At 34.2% G+C, this 21197-nt stretch overlaps 1 protein-coding gene across 1 annotated transcript; it reads left to right on the top strand.

Moving 5' to 3' along the window:
• The first annotated feature begins 11037 nt into the window (after positions 1-11037).
• On the top strand, positions 11038-20233 carry LOC133201764 (mitochondrial amidoxime reducing component 2-like). Its single transcript, XM_061337565.1, has 7 exons — positions 11038-11315; positions 16758-16934; positions 17136-17313; positions 18312-18452; positions 18828-18898; positions 19297-19371; positions 19872-20233. The coding sequence occupies exons 1-7, from the start codon at positions 11095-11097 to the stop codon at positions 19981-19983; spliced, it is 975 nt and encodes a 324-aa protein (XP_061193549.1). The 5' UTR covers positions 11038-11094; the 3' UTR covers positions 19984-20233.
• The last annotated feature ends 964 nt before the right edge of the window (positions 20234-21197 follow it).

Here is a 21197-nt window from a genome sequence, read left to right as displayed (position 1 = left end):
GAAGGAAAATGAACCTTAAACAAATTATATAAAATGTATATATTATTTAAGACCCATAACTCTGGTAAAACCAATTTGATTGCAAAATATTTTCACAGTTTGAACAGACCATATATATAAAATCTGTATTATAGAAAACTAATTATTTGAATAGTGGCTATATGTTTTTTATTTAATAAAGATCATCACAGTTTGAGCAAATTAATAATTATGAAACAATCAACGGTAAGTTTGACAATCTTAGAGACATTCAAAGTGCACTCCTGAGTGCAAAAGGAATTTCTACATTAAAATCTCCATCAAGAATGTTGGAAAAAGAGCGTATCTGTCTTCAATATGTCTCAAACACTTGTAAACTCCTTATGAAGTATACTTATACCAGTGTTATATTTGTATGTTATAAAATAATGGTACAATGTCCATAATTTTAAATTCATTGTTTACTTACTTGGTGTAAGACCCAAGAGATATAATAGTTGTACTGTCAAATGATTAGAATGATATATTTGTAATAACACATGTATTAATTAACAAATCCACAAATCTAAGTAGTTGTTAAAACTTATCTCATAGTAGTTTATGTAGGGTAGGTATAGGCAAAGTATTAAAAACAAGAGGCCCATGGGCCACATCGCTCACCTGAGCAAATTGGCTAGGAAAAAGCACAAATCAGTTTAGTATTGAAAAGTTTACACGGAATGGGGGGGGGGCTTGAATTTTAAACTACCTGAGGATGCTTCCATATCAGTATAACAAAGGGCTTTGCTATTCTTGAGCAGAAGATTTTTTTCTTGTATATTCCTTTGTAAAAATTTGATCCCCCATTGTCGCCCTCCCTATCTCCAGGGGTCATCATTTGTACAAACTTGAATATACACTGCCTGAGGATGCTTCCATATCAACTAGATTAAACATTGCTTTTCTGTTCTTGAGAAGAAAATTTTTGCCTTAATATTCCCATGTAAAACTTTGATCCCCCATTGTGGCCCCACCCTACCCCCAGGGGTCATCATTTGAACAAAATGAATCTTCACTACCTGAGGATGCTTCCATATTAATAAGCCTAAACATGGCTTTTCTGTTCCTGAGAAGATTTTTTCCTGTATATTCCTACGTAAAACTTTGATCCCCCATTGTGGTCCCACCCTGGGGGTCATGATTTGAACAAACTTGAACCTACACTACCTGAGTATGCTCCTACATGTATATCAATATGACTAAACATGGCTTTGCTGTTCTTGAGAAAAAGATTTTTTCATATATTCTTTTATAAAACTTTGATCCTCCATTGTGGCCCCACCCTACCCGCAGGGATCATCATTTGAACGAACTTGAATCTACACTACGAGGGGTGATCAAAAAGTTCGCGAACTATCTCTATATTTACAAAACCACAATTCAGATCAGAATGAAATTTGGCACACTTATAGTCATACACATGGTCTATAAAATTAATAACATATGTTAAATAATGTTTTGCTCCGTGTTTGTGACGTCACAATGTGAAAATGACGTCAATATGTAGGTCACTTGTGACAAAAAATGGTTGACTCAGTCGTACTCGAGCAACGAACGGCTGTAAAGTTTAACATATATCTTGGAAATTCCTTTGCAGTAGAATATGATAATTTGTACAAGGTTTATGAAGACAAAAGACTTACCAGAAGTTCAATCATTAATTGGATTGATTGTTTAAGTAAAGACAGGGAGACGGTTAAAAATGATGTTTGTTCTGTTGTCCAGCGAAAGCAAGCCGGGGAAAAGATGTGTCCTTAGTTGAGCAATTTGTTATGAAACATCGTCAAGTAACAATTAGAAAAATGGTTGTATATCTTAACAATAATATAATTATTAAATCGCTAAGATATCGTTTACTTTAGACTTTAAACGTATGAGATATGATAAAAAGAAGGCGCCCATACATGTACTTTATCCACATTGGAAAAACGACTCTCCCGAGAGAGAGGACTCGGGTTGTGATGGGTCACCATACTAATTGTGGGAAGGGATATCCTTATCCACCCATCCTATTGCCGAGATTTGGCCATTTCTGACAGATGGACTGTTTTTGTTAAAAAAAAATAACTTGCATGGTAAGAAATATAAGACTATGAAAAATCTTTTAGCTTCTTTGAACAGATTGCTTCGGAGCATGTCACGTGACTGCCTGGATCACGTGATTCACGCATGGGCAGAACAATGGCAGATGTGCATTAAAATCGGAGAGGACTACTTTAAAAAATAATAAACACTGAAACTTCATTTTATTTCTTTTAAAGAAGTAATTGAATTAGTTCGCGAACTTTTTGATCACCCCTCGTATCTGAGTATGCGACCATATCAATTAGACTAAACTTGGCTTTGCTGTTCCTGAGAATAATATTTTTAAATTTTTTTCCTACATGTATACACTCCTATGTAAAACTTTGAATCCCCATTGTGGCCCCATCCTACCCCCGGGGGTCATGATGTGAATAAACTTAAATCTACACTACCTGCGTATGCTTCCATATCAAAATGACTTATAATGGCTTTGCTGGTCTTGAGAAGAAGATTTTTAAAGTTTTTCCTATATATTCCTATATAAAACTTTGATCCCCCATTGTGGCCCCACCCTACCTTCAGGGGTCATGATTTGAGCAATTTTGAATCTACACTACCTGATGATGCTTCCATATCAATATGACTGATCACAGCTTTGTTGTTCTTGAGAAGAATATTTTTTTTTTAAAAAAAAAAAAATCCTATGTATTCCTATGTAAAATTTTGATCCCCTATTGTGGCCCCACCCTACCCTCGGGGGTCATGATTTGAACAAAATTGAATCTACACTATGTCATTAAGGTTTCACATAAGTTTCAACTTTTCTGGCTTAATGGTTCTTGAGAAGAAGATTTTTGAAAGATGACACCAAATTTTCACTAATTCTTAATTACTTAGTATCTCCCCTTGGAATGGGGCATGGCCCTTTATTTGAACAAACTTGAATCCCCTTCACCCAAGAATGCTTTATGGCAAGTTTGGTCAAAATTGGCCCAGTGGTTCTTGAGAAGAAGTCGAAATGCGAAAAGTTTACAGACGGACAGACAGACGGACGCCAGACAAAATGTGATCAGAAAAGCTCACTTGAGCTTTCAGCTCTGGTGAGCTAACTAGAAGCTGTCATAAGACAGTTATACCCGCTCTAGCTCTCCTGTACCTGCCACAAAAGTTATTCTATAATTTACGTCCATCCCCAAATTTGCATCTTCAATAATACATAAAATATGTAAACATCTATCAAATTGAGCATAAAATGCACAGGTGAGCATATGACCATGGACCATCTATGTTAGTATTTCGAATAATAAATTCATTACCGGTTTGAAATTAAAGATTGTAATGAAGTAAATTCTGATTTGAAAAGAATGAGTTTCAGAAAAATGTTTTTCTGTAAAGAAAAAATAAGAAGAAAATCGGCCCAATGTGGAACTTGAAAACATTATTTTTCGTCCCCACTTGGTCCCTAGAGTAAAAATGAAAATTCCGAAACCTCAATGCACATATCTACAGAGACCCAAAATCATCTTGAAAAAAAGATGAGAGGCTATGCTATTGTGTGGAATGTATGAGGAGTTCTGGGAACCAGACTTTTGTAAAATGAAAAACGTTGTTTTTCTACCCCTTTTTGTCCCAAGGGTGAAAAAAAAATCCGAAACCTTATTGCACATCTACAGGACACCACCTATAATCTTGCAAAAGATGATTTGGCTCCTGCGTAAAATGTAAGAGGAGTTCTGGGAACCAGAGCAGGATAACAACAATATACCCGAAGTTTCTTTAGAAAGTGCGGGTATAAAAATCTACACTTTAAAAAGCCTTGATTTTTTTTTCTCTCTAGTTTTTCAGTTATTCGACTCTGTCGAAGTGTCCTTTGCAAACCCAGGATTATAGACATATGAAGAAAAATCGGCAATCTAAATTGAATGGTGACAAAATTTTCACTCACTTGTCAAACACAAGAATCCATTTCTTTTTTATGTTTTGCATACCCAAACTGAAAAAAAAAATCAACACAATGTAACTACATGTAAATCGTCAAGTCCTCTGACATTGTTATATTGATTGTAAATTCGCATTCAGTCCTTTTAGAAATTATAGACAAAAATGTTCCTTCCAGTCCGTTTTTTTAAAAACTTTCTGAATAATACTGAATTTGGAAAAAAGAACTGCATTTTCAACGATATTTTAAATTAAAATTGTGTTAAACGAATTAATTCACTCAGCAAAATGTGCATTCTTGGGCAGTATTTAGCATCTCCCCGCAGTATCATTTATAAAAGAAATTCGCATCTTTCACACTCCAAAACATCTCATTTATACAGTTTTTGATTGTCATTGGTTGTATTTTTTTTTTTTTTTTTGAAATTTGCATAAAATTACTTCTTTTATCAAGTTCGGTAACTCAAACTATGTCCCTTTGAAGAACGATCTTGGTTTTCTGCTATATATTATGCAAATGTTCAGTCACCGTTAGAGAGCAGCAAGCTTCTATACTATATAAGAGTTTAAAGACTTTCAAAACTTATCAGTGCTCCTATAAAGTCATGTGTTTATGTGAGTGTATCTCACTAAACAAGCACTGCTTAGGACGTCAAGCAATCTTCAACGAAGATCGGCGCGTTTGTTCTATCCATATGTACAACTACTTCTTTCAGAAATATTAAAAACCCAGAATTGAGGTCATTAGATGAAAAATCAGCACTATGTCCGTTCTTTCAGACCAAATTGGGTTGAAATCATTAACTCTGACCAACCAGTTACAAAATTCTCATTCATCTAGTGTGTTTAATAATATTAATATTAGGAAGTTTCTTTGCATTGCTTCCAGTTGTCATTCCCAAAAAATCAGTGGCCAGCATCTCAGTGTCGTGTGATGAGAAATCAGCTCTAAGTATGGTTCCCCGTAATTCATCACTCTGCTCAACTGCATCAACTAGGTCACAAAATCTTTATTGATCAGTCAAACTCGAGAACTCATTATTTTCGATGTTTTGCATACACAAACATAGTTTGATGAAGAAATCAGCACCATGTAACTTCATAAAAAAAGTCTTTCGACAATATTATTCATTGCAACAGTTTGACTGCTTGATAGAGTATAAAGCAGAAGATTTTTAAATATTACATTTATTTTCATGGTTTTAGCCCTACCCCCTAAGCCCAAGGGGGGCAGGGACTATATATAGAAAACAGTCATTTTAGACAATATAATATATAAGCCATTTCATGCATCCAATTTGTCTTTCAGAACACTGAATTATAAAAATTATCATTTGTTAACCATATTTTTAAGTTAATATGGAAATCGTTTCCTTGTTATACAATTTTTATTTGTACATGGTGCTACTTTTTTGAAATTTGCAAAATTTAACTTTTGTTATAAAGTTCCCTAACTCAAATTATGTCCCTTTGAAGGACCTCTTGGCCTTCTGTTTTATATTACGCAAATTAGTCACCGATAATGAATAGCAAGCTTGTATACTATACAAGACTTTAGAAACATTTAAAGTTGAGCAGGTGTTGAAGTCAAAGTGACTACCGGCAATGTCACGTGAAAAGCGTCGTGTTTTAATATGGAGTTTAGTCATTAGAACATGTACATGTAAATAGTGAACGTTTTTCAGCATATAAAGTGTATGCCAAATGTAGCCATGGTTACCACATATTTAGAAATATATTCCAAAAATAAAAAAAAACTTCACATCACAAGTGGCAACTACATGTAGGTGTAAAGTTTTTGTGTTAGGAGTTAATTTCTTTTTCTTAGTCCTTGTTAAGGCTTAATGATGATTGAAATGAAATATAAAGATAACGAATAGTAATCAAGCTCAAAGGTCCACTGGACCAATACAAATTGGGAACAGAGCAACCAAGGACCTCTAAAAACACCAGAGGTGGGATCAGGTGCCATAGAGGAGTAAACTTCCCCTGTCGACCGGTCACACCCGCTGTGTGCTCCTTGTCCTGACCAGATAAACGGTAAAATCCGTAGACAATTCAGTGAAAATAATGGTCTGACAACTTCTGTCAACATTCAACTTATCTGCTAACAAGGTCATTGTATCGACTAAAGAATTTGCGAAATGTTGACCCTAAATGAGACTGTTGATATCCTTGTATCATCAACTTACTTGTCAATAGCTTGCCTCGTTTTGGAAATTGTTCGTATGTGGAACATGTTTTTGCGTATCGAATCAACTGGGAGACGTGTCTGTGTTTAAAGACGGAGTCGGTAAATAAATCGGTTATTGTTTTAAATTTCTAATATCTCTTAAACGTGATTGATTTAAACTGTGTAATTTACAGGAAAGTCCTATCTTTATAAAAGATCTGCTAACAGGAGCACAATTAGTAGCCATGAGAATTCCAACAGATTGTTGGAAGACCAGGTCTTCAAAAACTACATAGAAATTGTTAATCAGAAAGTCATGCATCTTCTTTAATATCAACTTTGGAATACTTGTGGTAGAATCAGAATGTTGTCATCAAAATAATTTTGCAGATGACCAATGACAAGGTATGTGAATTTACGAGTTCCATTTTTATTGAAAGAAGATCGAAATCTCAATTTTTGAAAAAAAATTCCATTGCAACCAAGACTCATAGCATCCACATTTTGACTGATTTATGTTTCTTGTGTCAAACTATGATAATGAGCAGAGTCGAAGTTTCATTGAAATCGGTGACCATGCGTGCCAAAAAAGTTAAATTGTTCTTAATGTAACTATGCGAGTTAATCTCAGTAATGACCGCTAAGCAGGACTTACTACTCTACAATGAAAATAGAATCCCCCATCCCTCTCTTTTAACAGGTGAAAATGTACATGTACCAATGCATCTTTATTTGTGACTATTAAAACCCAATAATAATAATAATAATAGCCAATTCATAAAAAAGCAGCTTGGAATATCCATAGTTTCACAAAATGCTCGGCTTACAATATTATACTTAAACGCAAAAGACACGCAACATCCTATTTTAGGGAGAAAGAATTTATACAGGGTTTAACTTTGTACTTAAAACAGGCCCGTAGGAAGCAAATTCAGTTTGGGGGGCACAGCCATACATTTTCAGTTGACAGCTGAGGGGGCACTACCAAAAAAAAATTTCCTGACAGAAAAAAAAGAAAAGGTCATCAGACGTTTTTATAGTATCTATGTTTACTATAATAATCAATATACCGGCAAAATTGGGGGGGGGGGGGGGGACGGCAGTCCCGTGCCCATCCCCGGTTCCTACGGCCATGTGAAAAGTAAGGACATCTTTAACTTTGCCAAATCGGTAATTCAACGGAAATCAAAAATCGCATGTTTAACAAAACATTTGACAATAATTTGGGTTTTCAAGGGTTTGTATCTGTTAATCATAAGTATTGCACTAAGTAATGCCAAGATTTCCTCAAAATGACTGAAAGCACGCATTTCCATTGCTCTTGCTGGAAATTCTCAAAATAAAGGTAAAGGAGAGTTGTAGATGCAAATATGCACTACATCACAACTCATTACATGTAAGCTCATACGTATCACAAGCATGAATGACAGTTCCTGGACCGGAATTCCAAGGGTTACTACACTGCGCCAGGTTAGAGAAAATTCTACCTCAGCATCTGAAAAACAGGCATTTAAAATGCCAAAGAATATTTCTTTCGCTCAGATCAAGAGACAGATGAACCTACATGTAATGCATCGTACAAATCGAGCTGCAATTGTTGTGGTTGGCAGACTTGCACGCTGTAATTGAATGGTTGGAGGGGGGCGGGGTAACAGTTATATGTTACTTTCCGAGGTTTTAAAATAACATTCAACGTTTAAATTAAATCTCTGATTTTCTAAATTTACGTTTTACCTTACTGTAATCATTTTTTTGAAAATTATTAGATAAAAAATTCAGATATTTGTAGCTTACTGCTTGTTGCGTTTCTTTTGCGTGTCAGTATATCATTGACTGTGATCAACTATAGTTACAATGTTACAAGATCAAGAAGGAACCCCCACCCCCACCCGACTCCAGTTTTGTTTTGAATTAATACCGCTTTCCCAAAGTTGTGCATATACAGGAAAATATTATAACTGTTCTGCAACCCGCAATAAAAATCTAAATTTGCGTTAATTAATTTTAGTCTAGTTTCCAAGAGTGATTTTGTTTGCAGGCAAAAAAATATATTACATATGCACTTTTTTTTAATCGTTTTAAACTTTTTTCCCCCAATCATTTGATATTCATTAAAGGCGTATGGAAAATTACTGCAGATTTCCTCTAAAATAATATACCTTGACCACACAACGGCCTATTTTCAAAGTATCAGATTGAGCAAAATTCGTGAAAATTGGAGAACATCTTGACAACAGCTTGAAATTTCACTTGTTAAGATTAATCATGAGTAAAAAAATTTAAAAATCCAGATATTTGACAAAATTAGACTCAATCCAAAAGCAAGGTCAAAATCTTGCGATGCTCACACTTTAACATTAGGAAGTTCTCGCTTCCAGCTGTCACTATAAGAAATTGTAGTACCAGACCCAGCATCTGTTGTTTGATGAGAAATCAGCTCTATAAGTACTGTTACTCAAATTGATCCCAGTATTACCCTTCACTAAGCTCAACTGCACGTAATAAAAATTTTCACTCAATGGTCAAACACGAAAATTTGTTTCGCATACTAGCTTAAGCTTAGTCGTTTGATGAAAAACATCAATTAACACTCTGCAATTCAAATATAGGCAAGGAAAACAATTATTTAATTATTTTTCTCTGCTTATTAAAAACAAATGCCATTCATTATTAGGTTGCTGACCGATCTCGCATCAGGCTATTCAATTGCGACTTTTGATGCATTATGTAATTCTTTATCTAATTTGTTAGTCGGAGAAATGAATCAAATGCATCTAGCCCATTAGAAATATAAATAAGTTAATCTATTATGCATGCTTTTGTTCTCACTTTACTATAAATATATCTTGTCGATAACGAACCCACGAGAGAATATATTCAACATACAGACAAAAATAGTGCATAAAAATCTGGAACATTACTGCTGAATTTTTCATGATGTAGAATTTTATAAATACGCAAAAAAAGAAAAAAAGAACAGCAGCTTACGTAACCCTGAACATTGTGTGTTCCCATTTCACTTTCCCCATTAGACAAGAATAGATATGGGTTACCCCATATCCAAGATATTCGACTTTTAATTTATTCGAATTTTCATTGTGTTCAGATGATTTCTAATAAAAAAAGAAAAACAAGTATTTACTGACAAAACGTCAGAGATACTCAAGCTGTAGAAAGTCAACTATAAAAGTGCCATATACATAAATATCCTAAAATGACATAATATTTAGGCTACTGAGTTTCAACATCTTTTGTTGAATAAAATATGCATATAGTAGGAAACAAACTGCATGTACATATATAACGTTACATGCATGTAGTGACATTATCACAAAGTTGCACATGCATAAAAATAGTTTTAATTTCACATTGAACATAAACTAAATATAATTAATCGTATAATATTAAAAATGTATTTAACACCTCACTCATTTTCAGGAATATTTAATCCAAATAGCATGTTACAGGCCTATAGCAACGTTTTCAAAGTGAAAGGGGGGGGGGGGGGCTCCCAAAAAATCCCGTACTATGGGCCTGTGCTACATGTGTACCATCTAACTTTCCAATGATAGAATCTTCTGTAAAAAAAAAATCAAATCAAGTTCAAGCTGTTATGGATTATCAAAGATAGCCCATTTTCACAAATAGCAAAACTTTAGATCTATCAAGGATAGATTTTAATTTATTTTTTAATTTTGTGCTATTAAAAAGTACTATCACTCAAAGTAAAGGCAGATGTTAAAGATGGTCCAACCTGTCACCTTTTAGAGTAATCAATGAACTCGTCCAGTGATGCATTGACGGCCGTTGTTAAACGCAAAGGAAAGCGCGAGATCGGTTGCGGCTATGGAGCATCACTGAATATTCCTCCACCATATACTGATTTTGAATATACAGACGTTTTGAAGATAAACTTCATTTTTGTTTCTAGAAATGTTTTTTATTTACAAAAATAGTACATTTTCGTGTAGATCGATGACCATAACTCAGCCCCTCTAGCCCAGTCTAGGGCTTCACCTTGAGTAAAAAACCTGCACTTGTTATGAAACTGGTGTATAGTTCTAAACTTCTTTATGTCCGTAGCAAGTACTGATACCCAGTCTACTGATCTAAGCGTCACTAGGGAACGGTGCACACACCTGTTCTTGCAAGACAAAATAGCCTAGGTCTACACACGTGCGAAGATCTTTCTGAGCTCGGAAAATCACGTTGCTTTGCCGAGAAGTGTTTAGCCATAATAACCATTCCGTTATTTAAAAAAAGAGAGAAAAAACACACACACAGTTAATGATTAACATTCTAACTCAAAAGAAAATATACGGCAATTAACGAACAATAATCATGACAGTAATATAACTGGTGAAAAGATTTATCATTATCAATCGAAGTGTGACCTATATATTTTCGTGAAAAAGACTGAGGAGGCAGCGAGCGTAGGAATATGAAAACTTTTTATTTGCTTTTCTGGGGAAAAAGTGATTTTCTTAAAATCTTTTAACGTTAATTTTGTTTTCTTTAACGTATTAAATATACATGATTATTCTTAATATTTGTTGTAATGTTTTATCTACTGATCATGAATGGAACTATTTTCTTCGGAGCAATTGTGTGAAGAGTACCTGACTTTAGTAATATATCTTGAATAGATAATATGCACTGATCGAATATATTAAAAATTAGAAAGTATTAATTAACTTCCAGTACAAATGGGAACTTGTGATCATGCAACTCCTCAAAAGAATTTTTTTGAATAAAAATTTCACTATTTTGACTGTATTTGTAATAAATATGATTCCCCTTTATTAATTTTGGAATCTTATATACGTCAAAATGCAAACAGAAGAGTTGTCTCCAGTTGCTGACCCAAATTCTAAATGACCATGCCGTGTTTGTAAACAGACATAGATAAGCATAGTTGGTTAGTCCAGATATCACCGACAATGTCCGACGAAGGAGCACACGTGCTTTTGGGCCTCTCGGCGGTCTCCCTCGCGCGATGGCTAGCCTCTGTATGGACCAGTCGTATCAGGAGGGAGAGCTTTGTGAAAGTGGGGAAAGTTTCAGAGTTAAATATATTCCCCGTGAAGTCGTGCCAGGGAATTCCTTTACAGAAGGCCAGGGCAGAAATCACAGGTCTGGTATCGGAGGGAATGTATGACAGGTATTTATCTCTCTCTCCAAATTTCTCTCTCTCTCTCTCTCTCTCTCTCTCTCTCTCTCTCTCTCTCCAGATCTTTCTTTTTCTATCTCTCTGATGCATGGGTATGCATAGTTCTTTATATCATACATTCATCATGTAAGGCAAAAGGACGGAGGACAGAAATTAATGAGAATTAATGTTTACATGTATGGTGCTTGTGTTGTCAATTTCTTTACCTTTTTGAAGCTCCAAATGAGATAAGTAGCTTAAAAATAAGCTTTAATATGCTTTTTAATTTCTCGTAATGAATACCTGAATATTATTTCTGTCAGATGATTAAAATATTAGTCGACAGACAGTGATTATCAAGTTTTCACACTTAGCCTCTGACATATTATTTAAAACTTTTTACGTTTTATTGTTTTTACCTTTCAGGATAAACTCTGATAAGTAAATGTTGGTCAGTGAACGCGATCGAAGCCATTTCTAATGCTCCATATTTCCTTCCTCTCTCTCTCTTTTTCTCTCTCTCCTTTTTTTGTTAAAGATATGTAAAATACAAAAGCATTATTCCTTTTCAAGAAAATGGGAAGGGGGGATGGGAGATATAAAGGGGGGGGGAGAGGAACAGATCGAGGAGGTGGAGTAGTCGCCTGCATGTCCACAAATATTACGGCATGAGATTAGACTTAATCAATGAAGCCCCCTCCCCGATTAACTATTGCCATAGTAGTTTTATTAGATGTGTTTAAATTAAGTCAAGGAAGTTGTTTTTGTAAAGTGAAATTTTCAGATGACTGGTCACACACTATTTTGAAGTTTGTCAGAACAATCACTTAGAAAGATCACATCTTACAATAATTAAGGATCACTTACTTGTACTCAGCCCTACATAATATACTAAACCCATGAAAAGGAAACAGAAATTAAGGATTTCTAAAATAATTTTTCGTTCTGTACTGTTCCGTGGAAAATTGATATTGATATGCAAAAATACCGTAACACTCAGTGATCTGTTTGCTACATGTAGTAATAAACAGGCAACCCCACCCCCTTTCAAAAAACAAGCAAACAAACAAAAAAAAAAAAAAACAAAGAAAATCAAATACACAAAAAATAAAATAAAACAATAATAATGATTAAAACAAAACAAAACACAAAAGTAGAATATTATAAAAAATGATAATAATAAGTACATGTATCTAAGGAACAACGATGTCGTCTGCATAAGCAATATTAAATGTTATATACTAAATTATAGTTGCAATCTAAGAAGTTAAGTTTCGGTCTTAATTCTGTGCTCTAATACATGTAGAACCTTTGTCAAATAGGACTTAACCTCTGAGAATCTCAAAAACTCTCTCAAAGTAACTTATTTTTTCACAGAAATATGTTGTTCTGTTATTACTAGTATCATGCTCTCCTCTTGAAAAAGGTCAGCCGTAAATGTCATGTTAAAAAAAAAAGAAAGAAAAAGAAAAAAAAGTATTAGGCCAAAATCAAGGAACATGTATTTTCTAACCGTTTCTTACAAACACACATACATCTGAATATTGGATATCAAGCCTCAGTCCACAAGAGAGAGATACGTACAGAATGTTTTTCTTTTCAGAAAGTATGATAAAGTTCAACGTCAAGGTCCAAGGTCGAATTTTTAAGAAATATATGTTTCCTACCTTAAACAATATAGATTATGTATGGTGTACATTCATTGACATAAAAAAAAGGTCCCAGTTAAGATCAAGTAACCTTGAATTTTTTTTATCTCTACCTCTCTCGTGTCAAAGGTAGATCAAAGGTCAACATGAAGATCATGAGGTCATTAATTTTATCATTTTAATGATTTCTGAAGTGAAATATGACAAGTTATAAAATCTGCTACACATCAAAGCATAAAATACTTGGGGTATAAAGAAGGTCAAAGATCAAAGCAAGGTCAAATATCAAGGCTAAGGTCACGTTGTCATTAACTTCAGTATTGTGAAAAGAAAAACACATACAGACTATAAAAGCCACATCTATTACAGATTCAGGGTATGACAGACAGACAGACGTCTGTTTAGTTTAGTTAGACATTCAGTTTAGCTTTATTATTTCGGACACTTACGGTCAGTTTAGTGATCTGGCACAGTCAGTTTAGATTTATTGCTCGTGATGTACATTCAGTTTAGGTATAATACCTACATCGCTAATCTGGTAAAATCGGCGTTTTCAGTCTGTCATATTAATTATTTCTCCCGGTACAGCTGAAGGCAACATTGAGATGAGTACATATCAACTCAGGTTCAGCCAGAGACATTGACTAATATTCTGGTACAGACGGTGTCACTTAACTTTCTCTAACTGAGGTATAGTCAGCGGTATTTAACTTTCTCGGTTTAGTAAATGACAGTTACCTATCTCTACTGGTAGAGTCTTTGGCAACTAACCTTCTCCGTAGAGTCAACGAGAGTCATCTTTCTCCACTGGTATAGTCAGTGTCAATTCAGTTTCTCGGTAGAGTCAACGACAGTTATCTTTCTCCACTGGTATAGTCAGTGACAATTCAATTTCTCGGTAGAGTCAATGGCAGTTACCTATTTACACTGGTGGAGCGAGTTGCAATTAACAATAACCTCACTGCCACAGACAGTGGCAATATACATTTACTTAACCATCAATGTTAAAAATGGTAATCTACTGAGTCGATGGCAATCAATTACATTGTACCTCCAATGGTAAAGATCTCTACCACTGGAGCATACGTGTTAATGCCAATGACTGTACATTGAGGATATTTCTTTTATAGTCGCTGGCAATTAAAAATCTCCACTGAATTAGAATTTTTCTTCAATGGCACGGTATGTGATAACTTTCTCTTCAATGGATCGAGTGGTCAGTGATAATTTCGCTATCCATGTTAAGAGAAATAATAGTCAAATGACTGTACAAGGTCGATAATAATTTCAAACTTAATCTTCAATGGGCCGGTCAGAGTTAACTTTAACTTCTAGAGTACAGAAAAGAGGCAATATTAACTTATTTTTCAATAGTACAAAATGAAGAATCAGCATTTACAAGTACAAGCTGTACATGTATGAGCATCTGCTAAAAATCACGCAATCAACTTGTCGCCCGCGTGGCCCAGTGATTAGAGCGTCTTAAGAGTCGCGGTGTAAGGAGTTGACCCTTACGTCACGGGTTCGAATCCCACTGCGGGACGTGGAGACCGGTCCTTCGGAAGAGACCGTATCGCAGAAGGTGCTGGCACGAAAAGATCCCTCACTGCTCATTGGCCCTAAGTGTCGAGTATAGATCAAAGTTTGGCAATTGGTGGCGTCTCCATATGAGTGAAAAATTCTCGAGAGGAACGTTAAACAACAATCAAACACAATCAACTTCTAGCATACGATCAGCATTGCTGACATTTAAATCAACGAAATTTGATAAATGTTGTTTATAAGTTATGGACCAGCTAAGCACAAATTCAGGGAAATTTGTCTATATTGTAAATGCATATCACAATACCCCTCAGAAATATTTAGAATTCACAGGTTTGCATTGCTGGAATTCAAACTCAGCAAAAGAATCAACGCTGCTTCCTGCAGCATTCACTCAATTACACATGTATACGATAAACTTGCCTAGCATGCATATGTACTCAACAAGCAAGCATCAGCGTGCAAGAATTCAAAGGAGTCAGCTATACATTAAAAAAAAATTCAGCATTAATGATCTAAAAGAAATAAGCAACAAGTCTTGCAAAGATATATCTTATTACATTAAGTGGTACATGTAACTATACTTGACTTGTCTATAAGACTTTGCCCCTATTAATAGTATGGTTAATGAGCAACTGTGATTAATTAATTATATAGTGAGTATTATTAATATAATGAACTTGCGGACTTTGATTTGTTGTTCTTAATTTTTTTCCACTGTATACATGCCCTGTTGATCTTTACCATCTATATGACGCACAGTCTACCACTTTTTATGCCACAATTTGTGCAAAATATATGAAGGCTTGCGTTGTTCTTATCACGTACACCCTTACGTTTTGCTAGATGATAATGAATTTGACGTCATCGTGGTTGGAATAATTTTAAGTTGAATTTTTATGGCATGTATTAAACGGTCGTCTTAAATTTATTTTATTATAATACGCAGTATATACACATCTGTATGCTGGTCAGGAATTTTATTGATTATTATTAAAGTCTTTACAATAACCCGCACTCAAAACAATGACCCGAAAGTTTATTGTCAACTTTTAATTTTAACTCCATCGAGTTTCATAAAATCTTGCAGTAGTAATGACTAGAGTATTAAACAATAAAATTTAGGATTTGATTTTGTTTTAACTATATTTTATCGTTCAAGTAAAATTGAGAAGAAAATTAAAGTTCATTTGAAACTTGAATTTACCCTAGAATTGATAGGAAAACCAAAGTCAACGTTCAAAATGGCAAAGGGTTCAGTGATCTTTAAAGGCCTGATATGGTCCTGGACATTCATTCTCACATAATACTGTTTCAGTATGTAGAGAATATGTTTCTCCAAAAATATTCGAATAGCACACAAGATCAAGTTCAAGGTCACAAGGTCGTCAAAACTTAGTATATTTTTGACAAATCCAATTCCACGCTAATTATGAAAAAGTAGGACTTTTATGGTCCAAAGATCAAAGGAAAAAGTGATTTATTTGAAGTAGGTCAAAGCCCAAATTCAAGGTCACGATGTCTGTTAGCTGAATAATTTTTGAGAATTCTTAAAAAATCCTAGATATCGAAGCTTGACTCTTTATACTTCAAAAGGTGTAGGGCATTTTTTTTCTTTTTGAAGGTCACATGGTCTATAAACCAATTCTTTCTGAAAGAAGAAGGTATCAAAACCTGACATATGACTGCTCTTAATATAAAAACTAAGGGTCAATGTACATGTAAGTAGGCCAAACGTTCAACATCACAGTCATAGTCTGTAAGTCTATTTTTAAGAAAGATTTTTAAAAAGTATTACACATTCTTAATATCATCACCATATATAGAATATTTTGAAAAAAAATAGTATTTCAAATTATAAGTTCAGGTTCCTAAAGGCAAGGACCCTGATATATTTTTTTTAATTGAGAAGCATTGCCATATATTGGTAAATATCACAGCCCTTCCCCTTTTCATTAAAAAGATACATGTATGAAATATTTTTGAGAAGTAAGTCAGAGGTCAATTCAAAACCATGAGGTCAGTAACACTGCCACTTTACAAAAGCCGTTACGCAAAGCTTTTTCAAACCATCAAACCCAAATCTCGATATGCATGTAGGCTGTGATAGACGGACAGACAGACTCTTTGCAGCGATTCCCACGTATTGATCTACTTTGCAGGGGGTATTGAAAACAGTAAAACGTGGAATTCCTTATAAATCGTATTACTAATTAGACATGAAAATTAATCTTCTTACTAAATAAAATAAATTTTAAATCAGGCAATGGATGTTGGCAAGACCAAACGGGGACTTTCTGAGCCAGCGCCATTATTCAAAGATGGCCTTAATTCGAGTATCCAGCCACAGGGATTACATCCACCTGGATGCCCCGGGACAACCCACCCTGGTATTAAAGAAGAATCCTCCAGTGGATAAATCAAGATTGATTATGACAAGGTGAAGCTGAACGTTCATGAAATAAATGTTATTCCGCTGCACTACTTTCTTTAATGTACATGTGTATGTGTAGCTTGTTTTATTGATAAGTCTGGTGAAGTAACAAGAAAAAAGGGATATATTTGTGCGATTGAGATAAATATTTAGGTACAGATATACTTAAAGAAAAAAAATCATGATGTTAAGTACTATTTGTTATAGAGTATGGGGTCTTCGTGTTCTCGGAATGGATTGTGGAGACGAGGCTGCCCGCTGGTTCCAGAAATATCTCCAGGCAGAAGAGGGTGTTCGATTGGTTGTGTCTTCCGAATCTATGCCAAAGAAAGATTCATCAAAGGAAATAAAACCATGGGGAAATCCTGCACAGCCTGGCGATATGGTATTTTCAAAGAGACAGTAATCACACAATACGCAGTTCTTTTATTTTATAGCTCTGTTCTATTTGATTAAGCGGTACAATTATGTTAGCGTTTTAGAATCCATAGGCTTCCATGAACAAACTCGCCAAATTTAGAGTGTTATCTATTTAAAGATTCTTTGGGTGTTTAGATATACCAGCAGTGTAACTATATATGAACCCTGTCTCTGATTTGGCGAAAGATTTTGGAAAAAAACATTAAATTAAATCGAAAAATAACGTCTAATTTTTTGTATGAAAATCATTATAATCTATTATAATCCGATGTCAGAAACATTTTTAGTGTATGCAATTACATGTCATAATCATGTTTTAGTGTATGCAATTACTACTTCTTGCTGACCTCAATATATCCAGACCCCCCCCCCCAAAGCATGATGATATCCTCTAATACACTTTAAAATGTTTTTATAATGCTGACCATTGATGTTGACAAAGATTTCCTTCATCTTCAGTATCTACTGAGAAAAAATTATTTTTATTGAAAATAACAAAATCCCACAAATTCGGATGAAATATGCATACTATTAGTGTACGTTGATGCGACTGTTCTAAAGGACACGTTTCGCTTTCTTGGCAAGAAGGTAAGAAGGTGAATAAACATCAAATACATGTATGTGAATTTTTGGCCCATAATAGTTGTATATATATATATGTAGTGACTTTCAAATTTCAAGAGATTTCAGCATCAGAGAATTTCTCGCAAGAATTCTGTGACCGAGTGAAATGAAACAGATTTTGAGTAACTATTATTTTCTTTGATATTTTGCTAATAATAACATAATTATAGACCTTGGCCGCCAGACATTTGATGCCACCTGTACCTGAGTGAATGTGTTGAGTATTATTCAATTATATGTTCCTCTCTTTAGAGTTCCACTTCATTGTTATTGTTTCTTTCATCATTGTTTACCGGTCATAATTCCTTACGTTGCAAATTAATTTCTGTACATTTTAAGGCATTGTTTTCTGATTTTGGTGGATTCTTGGTGATGAATGAAGCATCGTTAGACGCGTTAAATGAACGTCTAGAGAAAAAGGTCACCTTTAGAACTTTTCGACCCAACATCGTCGTATCTGGATGTGAAGCTTTTGCTGAGGTATTCCTTTATCGTCAAAAGTAAACCGTCATATCAGAATCAGAATTATTCATACTAGTAGGGAAGGTATTCGCACACTTATGAAGTCTTATCAAGTTTCAGTTAATTTTTTGTTTATCATAAACAAATATATTTATTAAAACTAATCACAGATTCTTCTATTCATTATATGACAGTGAAAGTATCTTATTTAACTTCACAAAAGAGTTTTTTTGTTATAAAGTTTATCAATTTTAAGATTCAAATTTTATGTTACCGATATAAGGTTCATTTTATTTTATTCATGGAAAATTGTCGTATAATATTAAGATGCACCAAGTCCTGTCCTGTCCTTTATGGTACATTAATTTTCCATATTTTTTACTTTATTTGTAGGATTGTTGGGAAGAGCTTAGAATCGGGGACACGAATCCACTCTCCTTAAGAATACTGGATCCCTGCACCAGGTATACTAGAATCTTTTATGGTGTAAACATTTCTTTTGTTCTAAAAATACATGTATTATAGATTTTGTGAGCGTACCGTTGAACTGCAGACATTTGTACATATTTCAAATAAAAACATAAAAGAAACCTGTATTACACACACACACAAACAAAATGAACAAACAAAACTCCATCTAAATTTAATTAGCAACCGCTTTCAGTTGCCACAAATTCTGGTATTGTAGTATAAAAGCTGAAGTAGAGTTGTCTATCATTTTTGAATCTCTAAGACACAGAACATGAGGAAAAGAATATCAAAAGGGATCGGGTAAAGACATTAAATAACTGCTAATCCGTCTTCTTAGAAAGTAGAGGAGTTGCTGAAAACTACCATTGTACATATGTTAACATTTGGGTAGGTGTGTTCTAACGACGGTGAACCCAGACACGGGAGAGAGGAATAAAGACAGACAACCCCTGGAGACCCTCAAACAGTAAGGATAACCTTGCATTCTACTGAATATTCATAAGATGATCACAAAGCTTGTGGGAAAGGAATATTATCTCTGTTGAATATTCATTAGATAATAACAGAACGTGTGGTAAAAGAATATTACTCTACTGAATATTCATTACATTATCATAAAATTTTTGGTAGAGAAATATATAATCACTCTCTATTAAATTTTCTTTATATAATCCAAAAGTTTTTGGTCAATGGAATGCATTTATTGCTTTTTTTTCTATTCCTTGGCATGTTTTGATTTTTGTGCAGGAATTCATACGAAATTTTCTTGTAATGTTGAACTAGGAAAGGGGTTAAGATCCCATACGCAAAGATGACCATTTTCTGCTCCCAAAAGTGTTGTTTAATATAAAAATCATTTAATAATGTCCTAAATGAAAGCAATGCTTATAGAAAGGAGAAAGAAGATTGTTAGCCTTAGTTAATTAGTTATGGAAAATGATGAAAACGTAATTATGTATCTTGTAGATTCCGTTGTTTTCCCGTTTACGGTAACGACCCGATATTTGGAGTGAACGCCGCATTAGACAACATAGGGAGCATACAGGTCGGAGATTCCGTGTACGCCCTTCGAAAATGAGACCAAGAAGTCCGTGTACGCCCTGAAAAATAAGAACCGGAAGTTTGCAAGAAATTTGCCATTGAGATAGGTTCAACCACTTCTATGATGTGCAAAACTGTACAAAACAGCAAAAGCAAAACTAAATAAGCGTAAAACAAAAATATGAACAAATATAAAAGTACATGTATAGCTGAGAGTAAGCAATCTCTTGTGAACTCGTTCTAATATAAATGGACATATTATATACAATGTATGTATTCAGATAGTTAAAAGTACCTGAATAAAAATGTAGATATACTGAGTGTTTTAATGAAGTGTCGTATGTGTTAAGGTTTTTAAAGTTTATAAATGTCAGCACACTAAGAGGATCGTGAGAAAAACCAGCTCTTGAGAATATTAACATTCTCGACTTTACCTACTCAAAAAACAAACAAACAGAAACAAAAAAAAACACACACACACACACAAAAACAACAACAACAACAAAACAAAACAAAAAAAAAACCGCTCAGCTTGTCCTTGACTAAGCTTAAAGCTTAGACTTTTTTCGTCTTTGAATTTAATCTCCGGATCCCTAATGTAAACTTAAGATATTTTTATTAACTGTTAAAACAAATGAAAGCTTAACGAAGAACAAATAAACATTGTCAAACACAGCTCACGTATTCGCACTACGTACTTCTCACACTTAGTTTAACAATAATAAAACTAGAAAAACTAATAATAATAGAAAACAAACAATCAAGAAACTGCGCACATCTCCTTGTACGCTGAGCATATTAATATGAATTTTACTCCTCTCCGATTCTTAGGTAAAACACGGGATACATGGCTCAGGTGTAAACAGACTAGTTCTGTAATACCTTTTACATCTGACTGTCCAAACATAAAGCATGCATAATTATCTCACTGTACATGTATATTATAAAATGTATGCAATTCTCAGTTTATCCAGTCCTTCTCTCTCTGACCTCCCACCCCAACACGCACACACCAGTAAAGAGGTACAAACAAGAATAAGAAAACATATGTACATCTAAAATGAACAGATATGGGAAAAGAGTTATTTAGAGGTACATTATGTAAAATATGCTTGTAATTAAAAAAAAAAGCAATGTTTTCAGATGTACAATACATGTGGATGTTAGCAAGTCAAAATATTTCAGTATATTATGTTTCTAATAATGCATGTATTTTCATTTTAAACTTCGTTTATTTTAGCTGATAATGAT

This window comes from Saccostrea echinata, unplaced genomic scaffold, assembly GCF_033153115.1.
Source record: "Saccostrea echinata isolate AGI-Se365-2 ecotype Australia unplaced genomic scaffold, CSIRO_AGI_Sech_v1 ptg000002l, whole genome shotgun sequence".
NCBI lineage: Eukaryota > Metazoa > Mollusca > Bivalvia > Ostreida > Ostreidae > Saccostrea > Saccostrea echinata.
This window is presented reverse-complemented; position numbering and strand designations above follow the sequence as displayed.

Excerpts from the sequence above, each read along its gene's own strand:
- LOC133201764 (XM_061337565.1), top strand. The coding sequence starts at position 11,095 with ATGTCCGACGAAGGAGCACACGTGCTTTTGGGCCTCTCGGCGGTCTCC. Across the intron at positions 18,453-18,827 it reads GATGTGAAGCTTTTGCTGAG|GATTGTTGGGAAGAGCTTAG; the intron begins GTATTCCTTTAT and ends CTTTATTTGTAG. Across the intron at positions 19,372-19,871 it reads CCCCTGGAGACCCTCAAACA|ATTCCGTTGTTTTCCCGTTT; the intron begins GTAAGGATAACC and ends TGTATCTTGTAG.